Genomic DNA, 27459 nt, shown 5'->3' on the forward strand with positions numbered 1-27459 from the left:
TCTCTCGAGTCAATTAGCAAGACATGAGATCTTAGTCAGAGCTTTATGTTTAGTGTTTATTTTACCTCATGAGCTCAGGTTAAATAGCTTTTACATAAAATATCAACTGGGTGTTTTAAAACAAGTACTTAAAACACTTGTTATAATGAATACATTGTTAAGACCTACTCGAGCGCACAAGTGCATTCTGTAACAGGTTATTTACTGGCTATTTGATTTTTTGCGGTGCTCAGAGTAAGATGACGATCATTTTCGATCGCGTACACGTTTCACTCTCTCCTGAGATTACAGAGTCACGTGAAACTTGATCCGTCACAACTGAAATATAGTGCGTATTCAACGTTTTCTTACAAGAAGAGAATGCCGCCGTAATACTTTCTAAATTATTGCTCAAGCTCGGCTTTGCAGCCTTAGCCTTCACTTTTCAGTCCGACGCACCGCGCAGATCCTGCTGTTTTTGATTGTCTTCGCCTTTGCCGAAAAAAAAAAGAACATCACTAACGATCACCTCGAATCTCCTACTTGTAGGCGTGTGAAACACGATATCAAAACAATGAACCGACTGAATGCTCACAGAACATTGGCTCCTAGTCATCCACGTGGTGCATGACCACTACAACAGGAAGTCGTGGATTAGAAGTGGGTCCTCCTACCGTCTGCGCTTGATCAAGCTGTCGCTGGGCTTGTTGAAGGACGCGATGAGTTTGCTAAGGCAACGCAACACTGTTACCAGCGGCAGCTTTGGCTTGGTTTTTGGGTGGTCTTTGCCGACAGCACAAATCCATTGCAGGTTGTTCAGCTGAGTTAACGAAACATTCTGCATGAAAATGCCAGTCAGATTTAAGGTAATCTTTCTTTTTCTGTACTGTTTAAAACAGCCGATTGCTCGACAGCTCAGCAGGAAAGTGCAGTACTGCAGAACAATTCCTTTTGAACACAGATCGCGCGTTACGTCAGCAGAGTGATGTTGTTCAACTGGAGGAGGTTACTTTTTGGGTAGTTTTCTCGGTTTCACCGTCAGGTAACCTGTGCGCACCCTCTCAGTCGAATATGGGCAGATCAGGACTAAATTAAATCCTGTACACACACGCAAAAACTTATTCTGCGTCTTTAGTGTTTCGTTTTCGTTTCATGTTCAAATCACTTCAGTTTGAACTGCGACGGTTGCTCTCATACACTGAAGTGTAAAGAATTCAGGAAAGCTGCGTCTGGTTTTGGATCAAAACATTAAAATTACACCACTGACGATCAAAACCTTTCTTTGAGGCTAGCAATATCATTTAGACACTACGTATCTTCCACTTTCGCAGAACAGGACCTCTGTATGAATTTAAATACTGCAGAGCGACATTGACCATCGAAAAGGACAATACGGTATTAGTATAATCTGGTTATGGACTGCACAGATTATTTTTTCAGCGATTAAGCAAAAACCTCACGTACTGTACAGATGGACAGGAATGACGCTGAGCGCAGAAAACTTGACAGCCTTGAGCAGTGCTTTAGTGATGTGCACGAATCCAAGGCAAAATACAGTATCCCCTGCTTGTACTATACTTTAAATATGATGTAAGAAGTTTACAGTTGTGTAGAAAATGCAACCTGCATGGTTTATCAGTACTTTAGAGAGAATGAAAGATTTATCATCTGGACTGCTTCTGTTGACGCGAGCTGTGAATTTGCGCTTCATCCTAACTTGTCCTCCGTATACCCCAGTCGTGTGAAAAACAAGTACCAACAGTGTTCCTTACAGGGATAACAGCAGCAGCAGCAATGGGAACGTACAGTAAAACGAGAAAGCAGTGGTATGCAGAAACACTAGAAGTTACTAGTATCTTCAGCAGTGGGGTAACGTGTCTGTGTCTGTGTCCGTGCAGGGAGTCACCGAGTACAAGAAGAGATACGGGTGGAAGGACGGGTCGAGGTCTCCTGTCTCTCCGGACCTCAGGGCGCCCGGTGCGGGGCTGCGCTCAGACCAGCTGGGTAAGGAAGGCAGGGAGGCGACCTCCAGATCACAGCTCTCTGTCATTTGATGCACAGTCTTTCCTATTTGTAATTTAAGTTTTAGACCCAATATACTCCGTTTTTGGCTTTCAACTGTCACTATTAAATTGTCTTCCATAGGTGTAGAGCCGTGAATCCACAGTTCACAACAACATCAGCGCTGGTTTTGTTGTTTTTAGCTAGGTTCTTTTAAAGGTTTTACTTTCATACACTTGTAGTAGTAATAATAATAATAATAATAATAATAATAATAATAATAATAATAATAATACAATCCCTAATTAAAAAAATAGCTTTCCAGGTAATGGAGACCCCCCTCCACCACCACCAATGTGTAACTCACATTTGAATGATATAATACTAGCCAAAGTGCACCAGCACTCTCACACACATCAGCTATCAATGGGGAGGAGAATAGCACAATAATGAAGCCATTTCAAAGATGGGGATTATTAGGAGGCCATAACTGATAAAGGCCAAGGGGAGATGTAGCCAAGACACCAGGGTAACGCCCCTACTCTTTTTGAGAAACATCCTGGAATTTTTAATGACTGCAGAGAATTGGGATCTTGGTTTTATATCTCATCCAAAGGACAGCACATTTTGTACAGTATAGTGTCTCCATGACTGTAGTGCGGCATTAGGACCCACACAGACTGCAGGGTGAGCACCCCCTACTGGTCCAGTCCCAACCTGGGCTTTCCCAGGAGGTCTCCCTTCCAGGTACTGGCCAGGCTCCCACCAGTTTAGCTTAAGTGAGCTCTGAGTTGTGAGTTGCAGGGTGATGTAATTACTTTTTTTATACACAGCTCATGCTGTATCACTGTTTACTCCATCGCAGGGCACACAGACACCAACATGCTCCCACCAGGGCCAATTTTCCCAGAAGCCAGTTTAATTTGTTGGTGTTATTTTAATATATTATGACTTAAGGCTGGTGAACACCTTGTCTCCATAGAGCTTGTAATTTGACTGTATACATCATGAAGCGGATTCTCCCTGGGAGCGTGATAAGAACTTTCAGCGGGGCTCCTGGGTTTTAGAATATTTCAGAATTTTGAAAGATGCCAGGAATAACATCGGCAAAAGAGTAAAATCCAATTACTGTCTAGCTGGGACATTCCGATTTGAGGGCAAGCAGAGATTAACTTTAAAATTACTGCTATTAAGCAGATCTGATTATACGTGAAATTTCTTTTCCATTTTGAGATGAGAAATGGTGTGAGAGTTAAAGTTATGAGTTGAATTACTGCTCATCTTTCACATGAGTGCTGTTGGTACTAGCCTGTTGTCCCTGAGGAGCCTCTTGTCTGTTTTAGGAATTACGAAGGAGCCCAGTTTCACCTCCAAGAAGAGGGTGCCTTTCTACCGCCCACAGATCTCCAGGTCTTTCCAGTGGGAGCAAGGCGGCGGCTCTGAGAGATCCCAGCCAGCCGCCGCAGAGGAGAGGCCGCTGTCTCCGGAAAGAACGGAGACTCCACCAGCTCCACGGGTGCCCAGACTTCCCAGATCTCCGTCGGAGAATTTAAATCCACAGCCTTTCCCAGTGGCAAACGGCAAAAACTTGCCTTCCTCCGATCCAGATAAGCATTGCCCTACTCGCACAGCAGCAGCAGCTGAGAGATCGGACGCTGGGCTCAACGGAGTAAGTGTAATCTGATTTGGGGTGTCCACAATTAACCTCTTTTCAGCCTGTTAGTTGTCACACTCTAATGTTGTCAAAAAAACAGAACAGTAATAATAATTGCTTACACTTATATAGCGCTTTTCTGGACACTCCACTCAAAGCGCTTTACAGGTAATGGGGACTCCCCTCCACCACCACCAATGTGCAGCATCCACCTGGATGATGCAACGGCAGCCATAGTGCGCCAGAACACTCACCACACATCAGCTATCAGTGGGGAGGAGAGCAGAGTAATGAAGTCAATTCATAGATGGGGATTATAAGGAGGCCATGATTGGTAAGGGCCAATGGGAAATTTTGGCCAGGATTCAGGATTACTGCAGGAGTCAGGACTTCGGTTTTACGTCTCATTCGAAGGATGGTGCTTGTTTACAGTATAGGGTCCCCGTTATACAATTTAAATTGGATAACTAAGATGAGCCAGGCATTTCTTACTATGTCTGTGTACTCCTGTTTGTAACAGGTTGCATTTACATCTAAAAAAAGATGGATTATTCTTTGTGCCAAGGTCTCTTTGCCTGCCTTGTTTGCTGCTGTGAAACTCGAGCATCCTGTGCTGCCTCACATACTGTAGCTGGCTCTGTGACTTAGTCAAAAAAGGCTGAGGAACATGGCAGATCAAGAAAGAGTGAGAGTATAACAGCTCTGGTTTGTGATTGAACCTTTTAAGGTTCAGTAACAGAACAAACACAATTTGGATTTGGAATACTTTTTATCCATTACTTTCAACTTCCAACAATATTGTTTTTTAATTTGCAGGTAAATATGGGTACTTTTTTCACATGTCTTTAATAGACTGATGTATCCCAGTTTTCCCTATAATGATCATTTTTTGGTCAAGCTATGTATAAGCTCTCATGTACCAGGATCTCAACAATGAGCTGTCCCCCAGATAACACCATTTCTTCCAGCACAACTGTCAGGATGTAAACTAATGTAGGACTGGGATTTGTTATGTCTGTTGGGGACCACTCTATGTGGTCATGCGGTTTTTTTCTATATACTAATATATAATTGTTTACTTATTTAGTGTAAGTAGAACTGGGGCATTTCCTAAATAGAGGGGGTTATATGTAGGACAGGGTTTTGGAATGTATGTAGGTTGATTTCTTGCTTGTGTCTGAAACTTTAGGTTTAAAAAATAAACTCAGGATAAGCTCTCGTGTGAGTGGCGGTAGGAGAGGAGAGAGTGAAAGGAGAGCCATGGTCCTTGTTGGTATTTTGTAGTTTTGATATTATATGTTTTTTTTTTTCACGATTGAGAAGAAATAAATTTAACACAGGAACCTGGTGTCTTAAGAATTTGAGAATCCTCACTCTCCGAGTCTTCAAAGTCACGAAAGCATTTCTTCTTGAAAGATCAGGGTGTCCACTCACCTGGCTTTTCTGACACATTTGGTGCTTAGACAGTTTCAGGGTAGAGCTAGCTTCGTGTGTGTAAGTGTTCTGAATGCTTCATGGTGTTGTAAAAAGCCATCTTGTTTCAGGTTCACCGGGTCATGCAGAAGAAAGCTGGTCTGAAATCAACTGTACGTCGCAGTGCAGCACAAAACTCTGAGTATCAGAGACAGTTCTCTTGGAAAACGGCACCAGTTAGCTCCCCTCTCTTGGCTGCTGAACAGGTATTCTGTTTGCTCTTGTCTGTTATTCTACAGGGGGACAGTTGTGAATAATAAATGTTCTGCATTACTGGCAAGTAATGGGCACAAAGCACGATGCCTGTCCATTGCAGGGCACACACACAGACGCACACAGACGCACACACCAGGGCAGTTTTCCCAGAAGCCAATTAACCTAACAGTATGTTTTTGGACTGTGGGAGGAAAACAGAGCACCAGGAGGAAACCCACACCAACATGGAGAGAACACACAAAACTCCATCGGCTAGTAACTGCCTTAATCGGACTAACGTTTAAGCCTCTTCCAGATCTTCAGGTGCTGCTGCTTTATAGAAATCTGGGACATTCAGGACCAGGGTTGGAGGAAGAGGAAGGGAAGCCAACAGTGAAATTAAAAAAATGTGTAGTGTTATAGTCAGCATGTGCAGTGGTTGCTTCGGACACACTAAATCATGACATTTAGTGTGACTAAAAGGCTTGTATACTCAGCAAAATAAACAACTCACTGTGGTTTAGCAGGTACATTTTTGGAAGAAATAGATTATGGATTGGAGGTATTTAAATTTTATTGGGGTCATTTTGATTAGTTGATCATTTATGACTGATTACGCTTGAGTAACTTTGACTGTTGCATAAGCCAGAAATCACCTGTTAAGCAAAGTTATTTGGGCACAGGGTATAGATGAAAATCAAGGTAGAAAGATTACAGAAAGGAAACTATGTCCTGCTTATCAAGAGGACATCACCTTGTAGGATGTCAAGAGGTGCAGAATGATATAATAATTGTAGTGTAGTAACAGACCAAGTGATATTCCAGCAGGACAATGCATGTTCTCATGCGTCTCTTGTAGAAATGGCTTTCTTACAAGGTGAGAATGTGAATGCTGTGGACATGTTATTTACATCTGTGGATGAACTAGGATGACATCCCAGAGCTGGCATCCTGTGCTCAGTGACCAGTGAACAGGCCTGTGCTTGTCTGGGCTGTGTGAGACAAATAGGATAGAATTTCACAAGAGAGTGTCCGCATGGTGGTGCAGAGCATGTGTCAGTTTTACAGCTTGGATTGCCTCCAGACAAGCTACCAGCCTCGGACTTTAAAGTGCACCCCCTGTTGATCAATCCTGTTGGTGATAAGTGTTAATAAGTATAATGAACTAACATGGGGAACTATGTCAAATCTAGTCAAAGAAAAGTCGCTGTGAAAACATTGTCATTTTATATTAGTGCCTTAGTGAATTATCTTCAGTTATAAATGGTTTCTTTTGATTTTCTGTGTATAGTAGAAAAAACAAAATCTGCTTTGCATATCATATAGGAAGAAAGTGCCACCATTAAGCTGCTAACTACTGTATTATTATTTCTGTCAGCATGAGTTGCCCTTGTTGGCAAGAAAACTAGAACAACAATGCTGGTCTGAGATCTCCACATCACCTGGGATTCTCCTTCGAGCAGTGCCAATAGCCGATTTTCACTGATTGATTCATGCAATATACCAAGGGAATCAAACTGGGCAGCTTGCATTAAAATATGCTGTATTTAATATTTTTAAATTTTACTCGCCAGTTATTTTTGTATGGTGCTGTACCCACTCAATTTGAAATTGCCACCTCTGTCTTGTTCCCCATATTAGCTTGTGAGTACAAACCCTGCACCCACAGAAAGTGTAGGCAGATTTCTCCAATACGCCCTCTACAGCCAATTGTCTTTTGACACGTCACAGTTTGCGCAACCCTGTACCGAAGGTTCAGTGCTGATTGGAGGAGAGGCGTGTCTCTCACAGCACACTACACTAGAAGTCTGAAAGCTCCAGAAAAGGAGCAGGAGTGTCTATATCGCTCAGAGCCGAGAGAGCCCTGGCCAATCAATCCCAATCCCAACCCTGCTGCTGGGTGCGTTTTGTGCACTATCACTTGGGGAATCTTGGTTACAGTCAGCTAGTAACATGGTCACAAAGCCTGGACCTCAACTGTGCTCTTGTGCAAGTCTTTACTGAGCCCCACAAATAAAGTTTTGTATGAAGCCAAGGCTGCCAATATCACATTGTTGTTCTCTGTTGATGAATGGATGAAATGGGTGTTTGAATTATTCTAGTATTCATGGGAACACAAAAGAATGCCGCACTCCCCTTCAGATGAATATTCCATGCCAGTAGCAAGAAGTGTCAACTATAAATATGAAGTAGAAATGGGTGAGCTTGAAGCTGCATATGAAAAATACATAATTGTTTATACTAACAGGTTTCATCTTCTAGACAATACAGGGAAGGCAAAAAAATACTTGGATATATAATTGAAAACACAGAAATTACATCAAGCAATGCTATTTCACGATGCATTAGTAAGACCTTCAGAAGACTGTGACTACCACAGTACAAAAAAGACATTGCCCCTCTGGGATAAGAAGAGACACCAGAAACAGACCCAACCTCAAAGGAAAGTCATAGCTGAACCTTTTTAAACAAAGAAGATTACAAGGATTCCTGATTCTAGTGTACTTAGTCCTTGGGGTATGAATGTTCAAGATATGGTCAGCTTACAAGCTGGTTCCCATAAGAAATAATAAACACTTCAGATGGTGGAAGAGCGAATGCACTCGGAATACACGATCAGGGAACTGAGGCTCACTCACTTGCATCACAAGGGGATGAGGCCCAAGGCCACTGAGTACAGTGAATCACTCAGTCATGGCATGTTTTATTTACTTGGCTTTGTTCGGTGTATTTTAGTGGTTATTTCGAAGGTTAATAGCCCTTAAAAATGACAGAGGAAGAGAAAACTGACAAAAAACACATGAAGTCTTATAAAAAGAACAGCAAAAACCTTTTGAAATGAAAGTGGAGATTTCAACAAGTTATGAAGTAATTGAGTCTAACCCAACTGTACTTGGAGGACTGAGTGTATTCATAATCTCTCAATGGCACTGACAGTCAACCCAGGAAACTTTTACAGAATAATCAGTGAAACACAAGTGGAAGCTGGGGGAAAGTACACTTAAAATTGAAAGATCGCCTTTTACCATAAAAGATTGTGAGAGTCTGGAACCAGCTACCCAGTCATATTGTCAAAGTCTGCGACCTGCCTTCTCTTAAGAAACAGGTGGATGAGGGCCTTGGATCAGTTGTCTTTTAGCAGCCAGACACTTTAGATGAGCACAATAGCTTTCTCTTGCCTGTAATCATTTACAGTATCTAAGAAACATATTCTGTGGTGTTTCCTTTTTGTTTGTTCTTTACGGTCGCAAGAATAAAGGAGAAAAGAGTCACCGGTGGCTGCATAATTAAACTTATTGCCAGCAGGTGGCAGCAAAGTCTCATGTTGGTTTTAAAAGCAGGTTTTCAAACATTTTATAGTTGACGAATACTGGTAGAGGTGAGTAGGTAGCGGCGCCAAAGTTTATTCCATGCTAAAAAAAAGCGAAGAAAGGAAACACGACGTTTCGCCTTCTTCGAATCTCACAGAGGTTCTCACTAAAGAAAATGCAGTTGTTGACTATTTTAGTGCTATCGGTTTAGGTCATGTGTGCACAATTGTGACATTTCTAAATTAAGGGACATGCAGTGATACCAGGAACTCTGTATGAAAACAGTGGTTCATCACAATGTTAAGCACAATGATGGAAAGTAGAAATAAAGTGTTTCTATGTGTAGTTAGAGGTTTAAAACATTTGTGTTATTCAGTATTTCTGTTGTTATCTGTACAGTTGTTCTGTTAATTATTCACATATTACTCTTCACCAAGTGACAAAGAAATACATTGCAAACAAGTCCTTTGCCATCACTGTTAATAATGACTGAGTTAGGAAGACCAAGAGCTGACCAGGCTTGTTTGTTTTCTCTCCCTCCAACAAGGTGATTTACAACAGAAACAGGGATGTTCCCCCGTTCAAGTCGGATGCTGTGGTGTTGGAGAGCGAGTACAAGAAAAACTTCAAGGGCTTAGTCCTGCCCAAAGGCCCCAGGCTGCGCAGGGATGTGGAGGAGAGAGAGGCTGTGCTGTACGAGCCAGAGAATATCTCCCCAGACAAAACCCCCAAGGTACAGCTCACCTCCCAGCCCTTGCAGTTGGTAATAAAAGAAAGCAATGAACAGTAAAAGACTGGAACCTTCTTCTGTAGGGTAATGCGAATGTTTCATTTTAGGAAATGGCCTAAATGAGACTGGTCTTTTCAATGGTGGTGTCTAGTTCATTTATTTTGTGATTTTATTTCAAAACTGAGGAGAGCTAAAGGTGAGTCAATGTACTTTTACATTGGTTGCTTCCATGGTTTTTACAGACTCTTCACATCCAGTTAGTGATCGTAATCAGTGTTAATTGCAAAGAATACAGTCTAGCAGTAATGTCCTGTATTTGAACTGCCGTTCAGCCCATGAGAGCTGATTTCTCTCAGGTTAGTCGAGATCACTTCCGCATTCCATAGGCTCTGCTAGAGACACATCTCGCAAAGTTTCCAGATCTTTATCTTTTGGGTATGTACGCAGGTGTTTTTATAGTTCCTGCATACAATAGAATTCTGACACCTGAAACATGCAAATAAGAAGGCTTACAGTGTTATGTCCTTGACACACACACACAAGCTGGATCATCCTGAGAAACACACGAGGGTTTTCCCAGCGGAACACGTTGGATAGCACTTTTTCATTATTAACTACATTCAAATACTAGAGTATGCCGATGTGACAAAAGAAACTCTCTGTACATGAATGAATTAGAGTATTTCTGGCTCATTTTTGTGGCTCATTCTGGCCTAGTGAGACCCAACTCCCCTTCTTTTCTGTTCCAGAGTAAGAAGAATAAAAAAGGGGGATCCACGAAGCACAACAATACTTCCAGCGTTCCACATCCCAGGAGAGAGCGGGAGAGGCAGGTCTCGAGGAAACAGAACCCAAACAGGCCCTTCTTCCCTCACCGAGGGTGTGGGTGAGCTGCAGCAGGGGCACAAGGCAGACTCTGGTTTTCTGTGGTTCATAGACACGGTAGCTTTTGCTGGCTTTGCATTCTTAGTTGTCACCGATCCTCGGTCTTGTCTCTCTAGCAGTATCGTGTGTGAACCCTCGTCCCTTTTGGTTAAAGCTGTGTGCGGTAACTGGCTATTGGAACACTTGATGAAAATACATTTTTTACCAAAAGGGCTGAGAAAGGGGCTTTTAAAATAGTTTTACTTAATATCTGCCCATAAAAAGAGAGAATACAATTGTTTTTGTTCTAGCACTCATGATTTCTCAATATAGCTATTTAACAGAAGAAAAGTAAATTGTGCATCATCAGTATTGCTGTTTTGGCAAGCAACTTTTGCCAACCCTCTTTGAATGAAACGTAAATGAGACTACAGGAACCTGGTCATTCCAGTAGTTGTTGATTGAGATTGTATTGCCTATCGGTTACCTCCAGTTCACGTCAGGGGCTCGGTTAATGGCATCAGTTTGTTCGATTCAGTTATTTACATCTCCCTGACCTTTTGAGTTTATCTCCCTTTGTTTCCCCCAGGAAACAGAAGTCGGAGTACAGTGCGAATTTCCGTTCCCCTCTGCTGTACAGGTACAAAGACGGCGCATGGATGAAAAGCCCCTGCGTGGGAGAAGAGGTAAGGATTGAAATTCAACTCCAGACTCAGACATGCTTCTTTCAACAGGAGAAATTTACTGAAGAACTTACACAGGATTAAAAAAGCCTGCCTTTGATTTAGTTGGGGGTAAAAAGAGGAAGATGACAATAATGCTTTTTGGGTAACATTACAGGTCTTTTACTCAATAAGTTTTCTAAAGTAGTTAAAGCACTTTTCTACTTTATTTTCTGTGAGGGATGGACAGTATGATACATATTCTCATCTTTTCTCTGACAGCAAAATGGTCATCTGTACAATGACTTGCAGTACTTTATTTATAGGTTTTGTTGTTCTAATACATCATGTCAGAAACTAAATTAATGTATGAACCTAATTAATTTCATTTGTTTACACTGCTCAAGGTAATGGTGAATTTAACCTTCATCCTTGCAGGGATCTCAAAGAACCCTTAATCACATGTGGTATAATGAGGTAATACGGATTGTCTGGTGTCCCTTTGAAATTTGTTGTCTTTGTGCTGTCTGTGCTGGTAACCCCACCCTAGTACTGTTCATAAACAGAGTGGTATGCCTCACTTCTGCAGGTGTTTGTCTAGAGATTTTAGTGTTGCAGTTCTGGTTTTTCATACATCTCGCCTGTCGACAGGCTGTCAAGAACCTGCTCACGTGCCCATTGAAGCGTTTCTTTCACTTTTTAATGGGATTTTACATGGACGTCCGGGAGGAGGAGAAGGAAAGCCCCAAACCTTGCCCACTCGGCCTCGTCTCGGCACAAGCGTCAGGTTTCTGAAACCTAACCGCACGTTTGACACTGAGCATCCCTTATCTCCATTTCACCTTTGCAGAGGTTACTATGGGGATGGAGTCCCCAGTACTCGTGTACTTGCAATATGTCTGTTGTTTCGTCAGTCTAACGGGTTAAACCCATGAATCAGACTGATTTTATTACTCCTTCATTCCATCTTACTCCTGGCTATCAGAACCAGTGGTTCCAAACCCTAATTCTGAGGGGACCCCTCTATCTTTTGGCTTTGTGTTCCAGTTGAATTCAGTCTTAAGTCTTAATTGATGTTCATTTTCTGTTTGAGGCATGTGTCTGAATTTGCTTTCAGCTCTTAAAAGGTCTGAAGGGATTTGTAATTTCTGACTGTCAGAAGGGCTCTCATTAATGTCCTTTGCCAGGAATGGGTCCTCTGCAGCATGGGAGAGCTCCCTGCGGCAGTGTCTGATACACTGTCGTCTCCACCTGCGCCTGATCGACATGTTGAGGAGAGATTGCAGAGAGTTACGTTGGCTGAAAGAGAGAGTATTGTTCATGCATTTTTCTAATTCTGTACTCTTTCAACAAGTGCAAACAGCTCAATTAAAGGCATAAATAAGACCCAGTGATTACCGGCTCAGTTGGAACAAAAAACCACAGAGACAGGGATCTCCGAGGACCAGGATGGGGAACTAGTCTAAATTATTGAACCCTCAGTGAATCCTGCTCATACAGTATGTGTCTTTGTAGGGTTACCTGCCTTTTTCTTTGCCGTGTTCTCTGTGCTTCAGTGGTTTGTGCTTGCTAGTGCCAGACCCCATAGGGACTGGTTTCTGCCTTGTGGCAAAGAGGCATCACTTGGAATCCATACCACAGCTCAGGTTTCCATAGTTACCATTGTCTTCAGAAATCTTGCATGAGATCCCAAACACTCTCTTCTCATGTCTCCTCCTCTTAATAATATGAATCTCCCACCCTTTCCATCATCCTTCTGCAAATAACTGCATGTCTTGCAAATTTATAAAGCAGAGTTATGGCTTTAAAAAGCAGGGTTATGGCTTCAGCCAAGCGGTTTTTGTGTCACTTGTAAACACTAGATAGAAGCTGTGGCTTTGGCTGACAGTTAATGATGTTGTATTGTAATGAAGTGCCACACTATAGGAAAGTCACCCTCCAAGTAGATTTAGCAATCTACTTACTAGTGCTGTTGACACAAGAACAGGTGTAATGCATTCTTTCAGTCCCCTCTTATTTTTAATTTGGTAGATGGTCATTTGGAGTGTGTTGAGGCCTTACTGGCTGGAATGGAGGGCAGGGCTCTTTGGGCATTGTGTGGAACGCACTTGTTTCCTCAGGTGAAAGAGCTACGGGAGAGAGCCGAAGCCTACAAGAAGAGAGCGTGGGGGACCCACTTCTCTCGGGAACACCTCAGCCAGATCCTCTCGGAACAGAATCACCTGTGGGAGGTGAACTCGTCCTCCACTGTCACTGAGGACACCGTCAGCGACACGGTGAACGCCCTGGACCTGGCCAGGTAAAAGCAGCTTCACAGTACGCAGCCCGCCGCGGAAACATTCAGCACAGCCAGCGCACACATTTCATTCGGATCACTGGAATTTATTTGAACCCAGAGTGCCTTCCACAGCTCAGAATTATTGATCTGCTGCACGTTATTAGCAATTAGTGTTGATCAAAATAGAGTACAATGGTAATAAAATGGTGATAAAAATGTCTATATTGTCAATATTTGAACTGGTTAGGTTGTTTGTACAAAATGAAGACAGTATGGATTGTTAATGGAACACAATATAACATTGCATTAAATAAATTTAACAAGTACACACATGAAAAAAACATCAAAAGCTGTGGTAAATGGGAGTGCAGGTAGGTGTTTGTGTTATGAAAAGAACAGTTTGAAAAGTATATAGGGATATATACTTTTTTCTGGCATCACTGAACCGAGAGGCAAATGCGCTTTCATAAACGTACCATAAACAACTTTGGCAATGATCTAAAACAAAGGCCTCAGTTTATTCCTGGGTATAACTCTAAATGCTTCATACTGTACAAGCTCTTCATTGATGAATTCAAATGGATTTGTCCCTCACGTGGTCAATAACAGCACAATGAGCCAACCATGTTTGATGTCCCAATAACAGGCAATAATAAAAACAGCTTTACAGATTAACCCATCCACATACTGTATCTGCTTGCTGGCTGCTTACTGGTTCCCTCCTTCACACTCATTGAGTAAGATTCATGAAGCTTGTTGCAATACTAGTGTATGTCCTAGTCTTACACAGCAAAGTTACGCTACAGGTATATTACACTGTGCAATTCCAGCTATAACACACCATAGCTGTTTGAATTGTAAAGTTGTAAAAATTTATTCCGTATCTGTTTTTGTGGGTTCCTTTAAGGTGAACTTCCACAGTATTAATCGATTACCTCCTAGATAATAGATAATAGAACCAATGTAAAGGTTCAGTCATGTTGTAAACCAAATGAGCGAGATAGGCTTAATGGCTTCCTTTGGTTTGAACCATTCTTATGTTCTTGTGTTGAAATCACTGTGAGAAGCCCTCAGTGATTCAGACTGAAACACACTCTTTGAACTCTTTGAACGTAACTTCTTAGAAGAGCTGCAACAAGAGGGTATAAGTTTACAATAAAAACTGTGTGCCAGCCTCTCATAACCGAGAAACATGACATCGGTCAAACTCAGTTTGGTAACTTTAGCTCACTAAAAATAAGTTTGAATAATGATAATTGTATCAGGTTGTCCCTCTAGCTGTTTCCTGTGTGTGTCCAGGGCACAAGACGTGAAGAGGAGCCCCAGTCCAGTGAGCCCTGGCTCCCTGTCTCCTGTGGGGAATGCAAAGAGCTGCATAGAGGAGACAGAGCAGGCCGGGCTGCACAGCAGGCCTACACTCCCAGTGCAGAGGAGGCTGGCCTGGGAGCAGGAGGACCGTGGGCCTGAGAGCAAGGGGGAGGAGCAAGGAGAGCACACTGGAGACCTGGGAAGACAGGAAGAGGAGCAGGCTGATGGGAACAAAAAGGGAGATGATGCCCAGGCAGGACAACAGCAGAAGGAGTATGTCAGGAGTCACTGGGATAATTATTTTGAAAGATAATAACATTGTATGCTCAGAGGTTGAGTGCCAGGCCTAAAGGGATTCTAGAAGTATAATTCAAGACCCTTAAGAAGCTTGCAATGCAGAAAAAAGGTCAGAATTAATATCAATACTGTATGAAATCATAACAGGCCTGTGTGCGACCAGAGATTCAACTTCATTGTCTTTCATGAACCTCTTGATTCATCTGGACTTTGTTGTTTTTTAGTTTTAGAGTAAAAACAAATTCCGTTGTCCTTTTCCTTGCAGGGTTAAGGCCACTGAGCAGCGTTCCTCCTCCAGGTCGAGCTCTGACGTGACTGCGGGATCTTCGGAGACTAGCAGTGATGGGGGAGGCCGGCTGCCCACCCCCAAGATGAAGACCTCAGGAGTGGCCCAGAGGACACACCACGACCTCACCACACCAGCCACCGGTAGCCGGGGCCCTTTTCTTCAAGGCTTTGTGAACAATTATTTTACCATCCATCCATTTTATTACCATGTGATCTGGTTCTGGGTCGGGGGGGGGGAACTGGAGCCTATCCCAGCAGGCAAAGTGTGGAAGACGGGATACACCCTGGTTGGGATGCCTATCACAGAGCATGCACAGACACAAACACAGACATGCACTCACTCACGCTAGGGCCAGTTTTCCCAGAAGCCAATTAACCTGCCAGTATGTTTTTGGACTGTGGGAGGAAACCGGAGCTCCTGGAGGAAATCCATGGGAACACAGGGAAAACATGCAAACTCCACACAGATAGCGCCTGCCCCATTTATTTTTCACTTTTTTGAAGTGCTACATGAAGTAAAAGACTTGAGTTAACATACTGTAGAAGAACCTTAATATATTGGAACAGTACGGCTAGATAAAAAATTGAAATAACAATTGCATCACGTGTTTCATCTCTTGGTCATCACGTGTTTCATCTCTTTTTGTCAAGCCGATGTATACCATTGTGATACCTAAACCTGCTATAAAAAGTGATTACTAAAGCCAAGAAGAAAGTGGCTCCAGATGCAGTCATGCTGTCTTGTCGTCCACTAGGTGGTGCTATTTTAGTTTCCCCTCCGAAGCAGAAGCCCTCACCTCAGAGAGTGCCGAGGAAGAGTGAGCCCCCTTTGGGCAAGCCCTACTCTCCCTACAAGCACCTGGCCAGGGACTCCTCACCGCCCCAGAACCCCAGGAAGGTCAGCTCCGTATGGCCCACTCCTCACTTTTAAACACAGGCGCATTGCCAGGGAAAGGTGTCCCATTCCTTCTGTTTCCTAACAGGGCATGAAATGCGAATGGCTGATTTGATCAGCAGGAGGAATGTTTGTGCTAATAGGGACTTTCAGCGTGCCTTTACTCTTCTGATCGATACGAAGAACTGTGGTAGCAGCAACACTTGTGGGATACGAGATTCTTGTTTTTTTTTACTTTACTTGAATAAGTAGAGCCTGTTAACAATGCATGAGACTCTAACTGCACTCTAGTGCCAAATGTAAGTGCCTGCTCATGTGTGAACGTCTCCTGGACATGCAGGCCGAGGAGCACTGCTCCTTACAGTCTCCTCCAGCTGCAGGACTGAAGACCTCCGACCCAATACCCCTGCGAGTGGACAGCTGGCCCTCTGACTCCCCACACAAGGCCCAGACCAGCCCTGCGGCTGCCAAACCCTTCCGGAAACACAGCGCCTCCCTCGCCCCAGTACCTGCGGGCCGAACCTCTGCCTGCCGTATCCAGGGTGCACTGAGGGACCCCGAGTTCCAGCACAACGGTAAGTGCGGGTGGTGGTAGGGAACACCAGGACTGCGTGGTAGTCCTTAACGTTCACCGGCTGTTTGAGGCACACTGGAACATGTGTTGTCGTTTTTTGTTGCACTTTAAATTGTTATTTCTTTTTCTTTACACCCTTTCCCTAATTTGTAATCAGGCTTTGTCAATGAAATACAGTAGCTGTATAGTTACAACCCTGATACCATAGAAGGCATGAGGACAGACCAGGCTTTCCTCTGATACATGCAAAGGCAAACCATCAAGCTTTCTTGGTGCCGAGAGCTTTGTGGGGCCTACAGCACGAGTAGCATTAAATGGAGGACTGATAACACTGCGAGCTCACAGGTGCTCTGCAAGCCACAGTAATCACTTCAGGCAGAACGTGGCCCAGCTTCCTTGCCTAGTTATGTTCTGCTGCTTAGGGAAAGCCGGTCATAGTTAACTGATGACCTGCAGTAGCCCAGACTTGGTCCGCCATTGTTTGATACTATAGAGCTCAACATCACTTCAAAGAAGCGCCTTTAGTGGTTGAGCAGCTGGGATGTATGCTGCCCATTTTGGCTGGTGGTCTCCAAGGAAGCAGCTGTTTTTTTAGAGATATCAAATTAAAATTTCCTGACGTTGCAGGCTATATGACAGTAAATATGTTTCTAACAGTACAGCTCAGTTAGCTCACTCAGTTATAAGATTAAGTTGAATAACAAGTCCAGAGGGTTGAATAACACATTAAAGCCACTGTATTTTTATGCCCTGAATGCAATTTTAAAAGCCATTTCCCAGCTAGCATCTAGTAGGTTGTGTTGAAGGCTCTACAGAAGACCAGGCAAGATCACAATGGTGGTCACTGTCCCTCAGTGACATTCCCTCTCAAGTGTGGAATGACTCTAAAGGGAAGAATGAGTCATACCTCCAGACATAGTGTACGAGGAAAAGAAGAAGGAAGAAAATGGAAATTTTCTTCATCAAGCGTGTTTTGCTTCTGCACTCTTTCGTGTCTTTTTACTGAATGATCCTGGCCTCTCCCTCTGATGGTGGAAAAAGTTGACAGAACCATTGACGTACCGTCGGCATAAACGACAGAACTATGCCGAAACCCAAGCCGTCTCAGATTGAAGAGGTCTGCTGAAAAGAAGCCTTTTCCCATACGTGCGTTTTCTTTCACGGAGCCCTGTACTGCTGCTTTGTGAGGTCGGAAAAGCTGCAGAACGCCGGGGAAACAAAACAGTTGCAAAACTGGAGAGTCTACAACAGTAAAAGGAGAACATGAGGTACTCTGAAATGGAAGTTTAACCCCAAAGTTGAGTCAGCCAGATTTACCGCACGGCCTCTTACAGCACAGACTAATGACGGTATGTAGGTCAGCCTCGCAGGGGCAAAGCCAGTTTAAGAAGAGGAGGCTACCTCAGCAGTTCTGATGTGCATGATATAATTTCCTTTCCACCGTAAATTCACCTTTGTGTGTGGCTGTTACCTGGCAGGCCGGGGGGAGGCCTGACGTATCGCCCCTGGAGTTCCGCTCACTGCACGGGCACTTGTGACGAGGCTTCTGCTTTTTCAGCAGCTAGTTTCCACGTCAGATACTCCTTTCGCTGGGAATTCCCAACCTGGAGGTCCCAACCTCTTTAATTCAACCTCTATTTCTCAGCACAGCCTGGACTCGAAACCTGTATGACGTCTTCCTTCTGTTTTTGCTAAAGGGCTTTTGATTTATGAAGAGTTTGCACAGGTATTCCTGTCCTGCTTGATACGGAGTCTGTTGTATAGTTGGTGCTGCCGCTGTGTTTTTGTAATGAGATTTAAATTCTTTTTGTTAAGGTATAGTCTTTGCAGTATGTGTAACCTCACGTGTAATGTGGTTCAGTAATGTGTACTGTACAAAAGCACATTGGATGGTGTCTCTTGCTTGAAGGTACTGATGAGTGAATTGTAATAATGGAAGAAGAGCATGAAGAAATAGCTGGGTCTTTCCTTTAATACAGCCGTCCATCTGGCAACAATGCAGAAAACCTGCAATTAATTTTAAATATGATCTTGGGCTTTTCCTGATATAATATCTTTACCAACCCAAAACGTTTTCACTTCTTATTTCTGTTACCTGTGAATTCACCTCTTTAGTGATTTGGGGGAAATGACACTTTGCCGATATGGAGTGGTTCATTTCGTTTCATTCTGCTTTCTGTAACAGTAATGAACATTACAACATAGGCAAGAAAACTAACAGTCTGCATTAGTGAGAAAATCCCTGAAGTGAAAAGTGCAGAGTCTCTGGAATGTCTTTGCCCTTTCAGGTATTATTATTGTTTGAGGTATAAAAGAGATGATCAGTCTGTAGTGTCTGAAATGCCTTTGGTCTAAGACATTCTGATGTCTGATTTTCAAGTGTATTTTTAACATATATTTTTGCTCTCAGGTAGCAAAATCATCTCGTTTTGTATTTTGCTTTTCAAATACTTGTGTGAAAGCTATACAAAGGCATTGTAGTGTTATTCTGGCCTGGTTAATGAAAATACTTCTCAGTGCTGGTTTTATCAGGCGCAAGTCTTTCTCTGTCCTGCTACAGTACGTGTATAAAATGATTTTGTGGGTTTTGAAAGAGGGAGTTTTTTTTTTGGCTTCCTCCAAGCAAGAAGTACATGTACAGTAACTAGCAAAGTGCTGATTTGTTCACGAAGAGGGACTTTTGATTGCATTGCTTTACTTACTGGTATATTGCTTGTGAGCAATGAAATAGAACACTTACTGTTCTAAGTGATCCATTGCATTTTTTTATTAGTAAATGCCTTGTAATAAATAGTTGGGATTACTGAATGCGTTGTCTGTATTGCCCTGACTTCCTTTGCGTTTCTTTGAGTTTTGAACTTGCTGAGTTCAGTTCCTGAAATCCCTTGTTCAATGTAAGCTTTTTTTTTAAGGCCAAAGTGCAGAATGTCACCTCTGTGTATTCTGAGTGAAGTGTACTCATTGAAATAAACCCACAGAGGCTTAAAGTCATTTCTTGGAATTTGTATGACATAATGCTAAAATTTAATTTTTATATAGAACAGTGCAGTACTGGTCAGTATACTAGAAGAGTTCCTGGGTTTCCAGACTGAGACAATATATGCATAAGAGACTGACATTCTGGGATAAAACATATATTGCCATTGTTAAATATGCATTTTTTCGTTAAATATATAGTGGATTACCAAATCCACCATTAAAGATGCTTTTTTTTATGCTGTATTGAGCTGAATGAGAAATAAAGCCAACTAAGCTTGTTTAAGTGATCTTTTCAAAACTGAAGAAGTGTTTAATTTTTCCTTCTTATGTCACATATGATCAGCTATGTACTAGTAATTATGTTATTTAATTTATGAGTGCTTTCAGGAAATTTAAGGCACTGTACAGACGTGCACACAATACACAACAGAGGCAAAATGAAAGTAAAAAAAGGGTAAAAATTGTCGTAGTGAAACCAGAAGATAAAGTGATACATTAAAGGCTTTAGTGGAAAAAAAAGTGAGGTCTTTAAGTGAGTTTTGACCATATACTGTAAACAGCTGCATCTTCTCTAGATCAGTGGTTCTTAACTTAAAAAAAAATGCCCTTTTTTGGGTATGAGACATGCCAGAAATATTTTAGAAAGTAAATCGCCACAAACAAAATTACTTCAACGGTTTTTGATAAGGTGAGCCAAACATATTTTGAGAACCAAAGGGGTGAAGGAGCAGTAAAGTTTGAGAATCACTGCGCTGGTAATTCTGTGCATTGAGCTCCATAGGTCCAAGTCCCCCAGCTAGGTCTGCGACCGATTAAGAAGATCACATACAGTAGATCGAAGGTTCAGATCTGGACTCAACACTCATGTAGTAAATCCTTAAGAATAAATTCAAGAATTAATCTGTAGCTTGATTATCCATTGTCTCATACGTGAGAAGGAGAACCTTAGAGCCTAGTTTAAATTTCCCAGGGAACCAGTGAAGTTTACTGAAGACGAGAGTTACGTGCAGTTGCAGAGTACTTAGCATGTGAGTCATTTAGGGATCTCAATTTAGATCCTTAAACATCTTGAGTAAATGCAATGTTAGTCTTTACATCTTACACTTAAATATTAGAGGAACTACAGATGAGTGGATGCCATTAATCTAGATTTACCTGAATGAAAATACTGTCTGATTGGCCCCGTGTAGGAATGTTGTCTGTTTTTTTTTAACATGACTTAGAAGTGGACTTAAGCACCTAACTACATTGCATCTCTAAATAGCACTACTGTAAATGCAAAAGTGAAATTAACAAGTATTTGTTGTTTCTGTTTTGTTTTCCAAGGTAACCTTGGAGACTTGAGGCCTGGGCTCTTTCCTTTCTCGTCCAATGACTCTGATATCTCTGACAACGGTAAAGTGTTTTGCTCTGAGCAGAAACTGCACTGCCTTTTGCTGCTGGAACTGGGCTTTTCATTGTAGTCAAGTCCAGGAATGTAGTGGATAAGATGCAGTATGTTAATTGATCTCTTTATTAAAACGTTGCCTCCAATCACAGTCCTGACAAATGATCTGAATTTGATTCTCAAATATGTGTCTCTTCGTTGTTTAAAAGTGAAGTTAGGGTCAGGGCTTTTTAAGGATTTTAATTGATGTGTGAAAACTTCAAAAAGTCCATCTTTTTTCTGAGCTAAAGAGATTCACGAGTTTAATTCTAGCTGCACATGACATTTTATTGCATTGATTTCTTTCTTTGTTTTTTTTTGGATCTGTTTAATGGTTTCTCTAGAACCGACACAACTTGATATTTAATATTAAAAATAAAAACAACATGCCACTTAAAAACTGCTGAATATCTGAGATGTCTGATATTAACAATATTTGACTTCAAAATTCAATACATTCGCATATTAACATTAAGATAATTGGTGACAATAACTGAAAGTAGTGCTGAACAAAAAGCCTAGCTTACTAAAAGAATTTATATTATTTTGTTTAAACATGAAGCAGTTTCTTAACTATTAAGGACATTTAACATTTAACTGGTCTTACTCATTGATCATTCCGATCACTGCATCATTATATGTAATATGTATTTTATTTCCAATTCTGAGGCAGTTTGATTTTGCATGTTCTTGCTTTGGGAGTGAAGTTACAATGAGTCCAATGTAATTCAGTTTAGTTTGACCACTTCCCTTCAGAGAAATGGTCAAGCTGTCGAGTTCTTCTATGAATTTTGTTTTTAGGGTCTGCAAAATTCCATATGGAAATCCTCTACAACTTGCAGGAGATAAACAGAATATTCTGATTGTTAATAACACGGTAGTAACTGATACTAATGTTTCATTTGAAGGTTATTTACAATGGTGAGATTGTGTACAAATACATAATCAATACATAACAGTTACAAATGCTGAATCATCAACAAATCGTTATATGCAGCCTCTAATTTAATGTGCTGCAGTTCCAAGAAACATACAGTTATTCTTTTGGGAAAACAGGGTATGTGAATGCAGAAATGGTCATTTTTTTCCTATGGGTGTAATCAGACTTACTGTAGAAAACCAGTTAGAAATTGTAGTAAGAGTGGAGAACGGAATTTGTGATAATTGTTAGAATGTGCTACTAAGACCAAAACCAGTTGAGTGGTATACGTTACATATCACAGTAAAAACCTAAATTAATCACAAAGCAAAAACCTCTTTTTCTGTAGTCTTATTTTGGGCATAATGGAAAATGCTTTTTGTAGTATTTATGTGTATGACGTGTGGGAAAATTGCCTTAACAGCACCTTTTTTGCAGCACTAATCAAGCTGATGTTCTCTGTGTTCAGATGACAGGATGTCACAGATCTCCTCCCGGTCAGCAGCCTCGAGCTCCCTGGCTTCCGAGATTTTAGAACGAGCTCAGAGGAGAAAAGAGAATTTCTGGGGCAAGAGCTGATGGTCACCTACTGCGCCTCTGCCTGCTCCCTCCATTTGAAAACAGACTTATTTTTCAAATTTTGTGTATTGTTTTTTTTTAACAGATCTTTTTAAATTTGAAAACAAGTTTTAGCATTGTGTGATTTTTACAAATTATGTATGTTATGAATTTCTGATTTTTAAAAAAAAACAATTTTGGCTTTGTTTTTTTCTGAATCGAATTTGCAGATAGGTGTACAGTAAGTACACTGTGAAAGAAGTGAATTCATTGGTGAAGTTCTCCAATTGTTAAGTTTAAAGTTTCTTAAACAGTTCTTATTTTCATACAGTTTAAAAATATGTGAGATGTACTTTCATCCTAGCAAATGGTATTTGTCTATGTGGAGTACAGTATTGGAACTCTGTGTTTTTAAATTAATTTAATTCACTGTTACACTGGTGCCAAGATGAGACTTCAAGAAATGTTGGGCAACTGTAATACAAATATTACACTTAAAATTGCAAATAAACTTTTCTTAGATGATACCAGTAACCATACTGTATGTGGGATAGCTTATTGAAAGGACTCTCCTACAAATGTAAATGACTTTCTTTTATAAACAGATGGCATCTTTTTTTAAATCTAAAAGTGCCAAAATACTCTTCAGGTCTATTTTCATCCTGTTACCTATGAGTGGAGTTTTGAATAGTAAATGTGGACAAGAGTCAATAGGAAGTCCTAAAAATGTGTGGATGCTGTTTATATTATTTGTTCAGTGTTCTTTTCCGTGTTTAGTGTAAAATATTGTGAGGAATTAAACTTAATTTGTATAATGTGGATATACTTGAATGTTTTCACAACTAGTAAATACAAAACTTTTGTAACTTTTTCTTTACAGCTATTTGGATTCAACACAAAGGTTTCTTTCCTAGTGAAAATGAGGACACTCCGTGACTGATGTGTCACAGAACCTGAACAGCTCCTGTGTTCAGTTAAATATTTTGATGTTTACTGACCACCATGCAGGCATGTCTCCCTTTCACTTATGCTTTAAGTCAAAATTTTAGTTTGATGTTTTTTTTAAATACCAAGGACCAGCTTTTAAGAATGGTAAAAACAGCCAAGCTTACACTGCAAAGTAAGCATATGGAAAGAACAACTTATGGAAATATTTAGTTGGTCATATACAGTACCAAGAAATAGGTAATATTAAAGCTGACGTATTTCTTTTAGTTCATGCACATTAAATATTTTGTACACAAAGATGCCACTAGTAAGTATTTATACACCTAGTGTTAAAATCCATATTAGCACCACAGTAGATCAATAAACATAAAATTCATCTGATTCATTTGGGCCTTGAATATTCCTCTACAACAGGGGACGCAGACTCTGATCTTGAAGCAGGTGTTGCAGTTCTCTTTAAATCTCCAGTTTCTCAAGAGGAATGACTTCCACTTCTCCAATTAAGACAAAATCAAGGGCCCAGGTTAAATGAAAACCAGAAGCATTTTGTCCCAGCAGAACTGCAGTTGTATACTCCTTTTTTACAGAGGGAAAAGCACAAAAGAAAAATCTTCTATAGCCCATGTAGTGGCATGACCTGATGAGCTGGGAGAAGCTGTTAAATTGGTTCTATGAAGCCAATAGTGAGTTTATTAAGCTTTTTTAAAGGCTGAGTTGGAATGAATACCTGCCGACACACAGGTTCTCCAGAGCCAGGTTTGCTCACTGCTGACTTAGCAGCTATGACAAATTGGTTATTTGATTGTTACAGTAGATTCTGGACAGCATCAATATGGAAGAACAAGGGTTACCAGCTGCTCTTAAGGGAACTCAAATGGTGTACTCAGCAAGAAAAGCCCCCTTGATTCTCAAAACGGCATGAGAAATTCTACAATGAACTTGGATTTACTGCAGTTTAAATAGTACAACTTGTCATTCACAAACCTAATACTCTTTAAGAGTAAATGAATCACACTAAAATTCCTTAGAAATTCAGGTTGCTGATAAAAACACCTTCAATATCTCTTAGTGACACCTTTTCTGGAATTGAGGAGAGTTTTCTGCTTTGGGTTCGCCCTGTTTTTTTGCCACTTCAGTCTTAATATGAATGTAATCACTGACAAAGCTATGGTAATTAAACGTTTATCTCACTTCTACTCAAGATTAGCGTAATGTCCCTAAAGTCTATCTACTAACATACTGTATCTCACAGTTGAATGATTTTAATTCCAGATGTTAGGCAAAAATTACAAAATTTGAAAAGTTCATGAAGGCAAAACAATATATAAACTATACTTTTCTGAAGTCTGGAGTTCACATAAATAAAATGCATATAAGAGTCGAACACTTTTTTCAACCTCCACTTCTTCATAAATCAAAGTAAAACCATTGCTGAAACTGTCTCAGCATAGTATGAAATACCACACCATATACAGGTATATATAGTAAATGTTATTTTTCCAATATGTAGTAAAAGTAATCTGTATATTTATTGCTTAGTATTATGTTTCTTTATTTATAACAAATAAGACAGTGTCCTGGTGCTACAAGGAAAGAAATAAAAATTCAAAACTCATCGGTAGGGCTGTTGGAGTTTTTAGTGGACTGAGTTCATACTGATAATATTTTCATCCTCCAAGTGTCTGAATGCGAATTAGCTTGTGTCCGCATCGAGGTTTCATATTACACTGCAGTTATAGACGACAGTGAACATTTCTGCAAAACATGAGACAATTTGGTAGTTGTGGCAAACATTCACAGTTGCACATTAAATGCCAAAGAGTCTATGAGAAATCAAACCAAGCAAAAACAGTTTTTTGCTTATTCAACAAAATAAAAACTCATGAGCCTATTTTCTCCCTAACATATGCATTACAGTTTCACCACTGGGGAAAAAAGCACTTAAAAATATTCTTTTTTAAATTAACAGTGGCTTATAGTGCAAGAAAGGAACGTTATAAGTAGGGTATGTGTTATAAGTTATAACTTATGCCACGTTATAAGTATGCTTTCAAAACATTATTAAATTCCATGACGTGTTGAGTATAACTGGTATAACTTTGTTACATGGCTTCATTTGCCTTAATTTTGTAATGTACAGTTGTTTATTACCTGTATGATTATTTTGTTATATGAAGTTACTTCACATAGACAGATTATGTTCCTTGCTTGATTTTTTAAATACAATTACATTAAACAATTTTAATAAAACATCACTTGATTTAAATTCTACACTCTTAACTATATCCTAACATTTTTTGCCTTTTTAATTCCTTTCCTGCTTTGTTTAGAACTGTGATTCTTAAACTTTTTTGATGACAGAACCCTTTTCTGTCGATGATAATGTCACGGATCCCCAGCAACCTTTTTTCTTACTTTTCAGGATTAGCTATGGCGGTGTTCTGCAAAAGGCATTCCAGGACTGCTATTCAGAGGCAATTTAGTCAATTATTAAGTAAGAAACTATCGATTGCTTTTGTTTTCATTGTAAGCATTGTATGAATCCATTGAATTTATTTCACTCATTTATAATCATATGAGGCTAGCAGCCATATCACCCTGCAACTCACAACTGGCAACCCATTGAAGCAAAGCAGGGCTGAGCCTAGTCAGTACCTGGTTAAGAGAACTCCTGGGAGAACCAGTGGTTGCTGCTTGGAAGAGGTGTTAGTGGGACCTGCGGGGGGGGTGCCCACCCTGCGGACTGTGTGGGTCCTAATGCCCCAGTATAGTGACTATAATTTTTAAAAATTGTTAACAAAGGAAAAAAAAACAACTAATAGATTTATAGAACCAGACGACACTTTATGTGGTCTAACCGGGCGCAAATAAGAAAAGTTGGTAGCAAAATGACTAAGTAAAACAGCGAGACAACAATACATGAGTTTTTTTTTAAAAAGAGGACTGATCATTTTTAATCAACCTTTACTTCAAACCAGCAGAAACAGAACAATCTCAGTGGAATGAATGAGTTTGCCTCTTACTTCTACAATTTTTTTTATATTTGGAGTTATGGATGTGAGTTGCAGTCAGAGAGCTTTCTCTGATAATACTGGATATTCGTTTTAGGTGCTGCACCAAAAACTGCCAACTGCGCTTCATTAAAAGCTGATTGTAAGGAAGAGTCTGAAATCAGGTCAATGAACTTCTCATATTCTTGTGACATGAAGCTAGAAGTTTTTTTTTAAATTGTTTTTCACATTTTTTTCCTCTCGTGGTTGCAGTAATTTTTAAGCGATCTTTCTACCTACTAACACGCTATTTTCTCTCATTGCGAGAGTTTTTTAGATTTGCAGGATAGCGAAATGGCAAACATTTTATCTCCAAACAAGATAGAAGAGCAGATGGAAGAGGGAATTTCATCCGACACCTTCGAGGTACCTTTTGGCTCTGGCAGCGAAAGTACAGAAATTTATTCAGAGAGGGAATTTGAGACGACGTTTCGCAAGATATGCCTAATTTTTCGGACTTCTTGGAGCCACGCAAAGCCATCGTAACACATTTGTTATTGATAGCAAATTTTTATTTTTCTTGTAGCCTATATGAGCGCTCACGGAACCCCTTGTGGGCGTACGGCGCGGAACACAGTTTGAGAACCAGTGGTTTAGAAGATGTAAATGATGCATCAACATAAGCACTTATGTCTTTTGCATTAAACGTTTCTATCTCAGCGTTTCTCATTTTGAAGAATGTGTACTGTAGGCTGTAAAGGTTTATTCCTGAAAAGAGAAGAAAAGAAACAACGCTTCAGCTGTAGAGCCTTTTTTAAGTGTCAGGTGTCACCACAGACGAAATATTGTTTCTTTTCTTCTCTTTTCAGCATGGAATAAACCTTTACTTGCTTCTCATTTTGTATTTATACTTTATCCTTTTGCTACCTGCTTGCAAAATCTATGCTTGTCTACATTAAACTACATTAAACATCTGCCAAGAGTGCCAGTCTTGAATTTTAACAAACTTTTTAATTTAATTTTCTGCTTATACAGCTTGCAAATCCTCCTGATGTGGTATCATTTGAAAACATGACTAGTCTTAGTACAGATTAGTGTACTCTACTCCACTAATTACATCACTCCAATTT

At 40.6% G+C, this 27459-nt stretch overlaps 1 protein-coding gene across 5 annotated transcripts; it reads left to right on the forward strand.

The window, feature by feature from the left end:
* Positions 1 to 641: 641 nt before the first annotated feature.
* saxo6 (stabilizer of axonemal microtubules 6) lies at positions 642 to 23207 on the forward strand. Of its 5 annotated transcripts, XM_088923822.1 has the most exons (15): positions 666 to 845; positions 1878 to 1983; positions 3324 to 3649; positions 5179 to 5313; positions 9161 to 9346; positions 10093 to 10229; positions 10797 to 10893; positions 11308 to 11346; positions 12990 to 13168; positions 14447 to 14728; positions 15018 to 15181; positions 15796 to 15938; positions 16276 to 16510; positions 20815 to 20883; positions 22303 to 23207. In XM_088923822.1, the coding sequence occupies exons 1-15, from the start codon at positions 822 to 824 to the stop codon at positions 22410 to 22412; spliced, it is 2232 nt and encodes a 743-aa protein (XP_088779948.1). In that variant the 5' UTR covers positions 666 to 821; the 3' UTR covers positions 22413 to 23207. The 5 variants fall into 5 exon arrangements, 4 of the variants coding, with proteins under 4 accessions (XP_088779946.1, XP_088779948.1, XP_088779945.1 ...); XM_088923820.1 differs by lacking the exon at positions 11308 to 11346 and having other exon boundaries at positions 642 to 845; XM_088923819.1 differs by lacking the exon at positions 11308 to 11346 and having other exon boundaries at positions 14426 to 14728.
* Positions 23208 to 27459: the final 4252 nt, after the last annotated feature.

This window comes from Atractosteus spatula, chromosome 8, assembly GCF_055471065.1.
Source record: "Atractosteus spatula isolate fAtrSpa1 chromosome 8, fAtrSpa1.hap1, whole genome shotgun sequence".
Lineage (NCBI taxonomy): Eukaryota > Metazoa > Chordata > Actinopteri > Semionotiformes > Lepisosteidae > Atractosteus > Atractosteus spatula.

Excerpts from the sequence above, each read along its gene's own strand:
- saxo6 (XM_088923822.1), top strand. The coding sequence starts at position 822 with ATGAAAATGCCAGTCAGATTTAAG. Across the intron at positions 10,894-11,307 it reads GCCCCTGCGTGGGAGAAGAG|GGATCTCAAAGAACCCTTAA; the intron begins GTAAGGATTGAA and ends TCATCCTTGCAG. Across the intron at positions 11,347-12,989 it reads ATCACATGTGGTATAATGAG|GTGAAAGAGCTACGGGAGAG; the intron begins GTAATACGGATT and ends TTGTTTCCTCAG.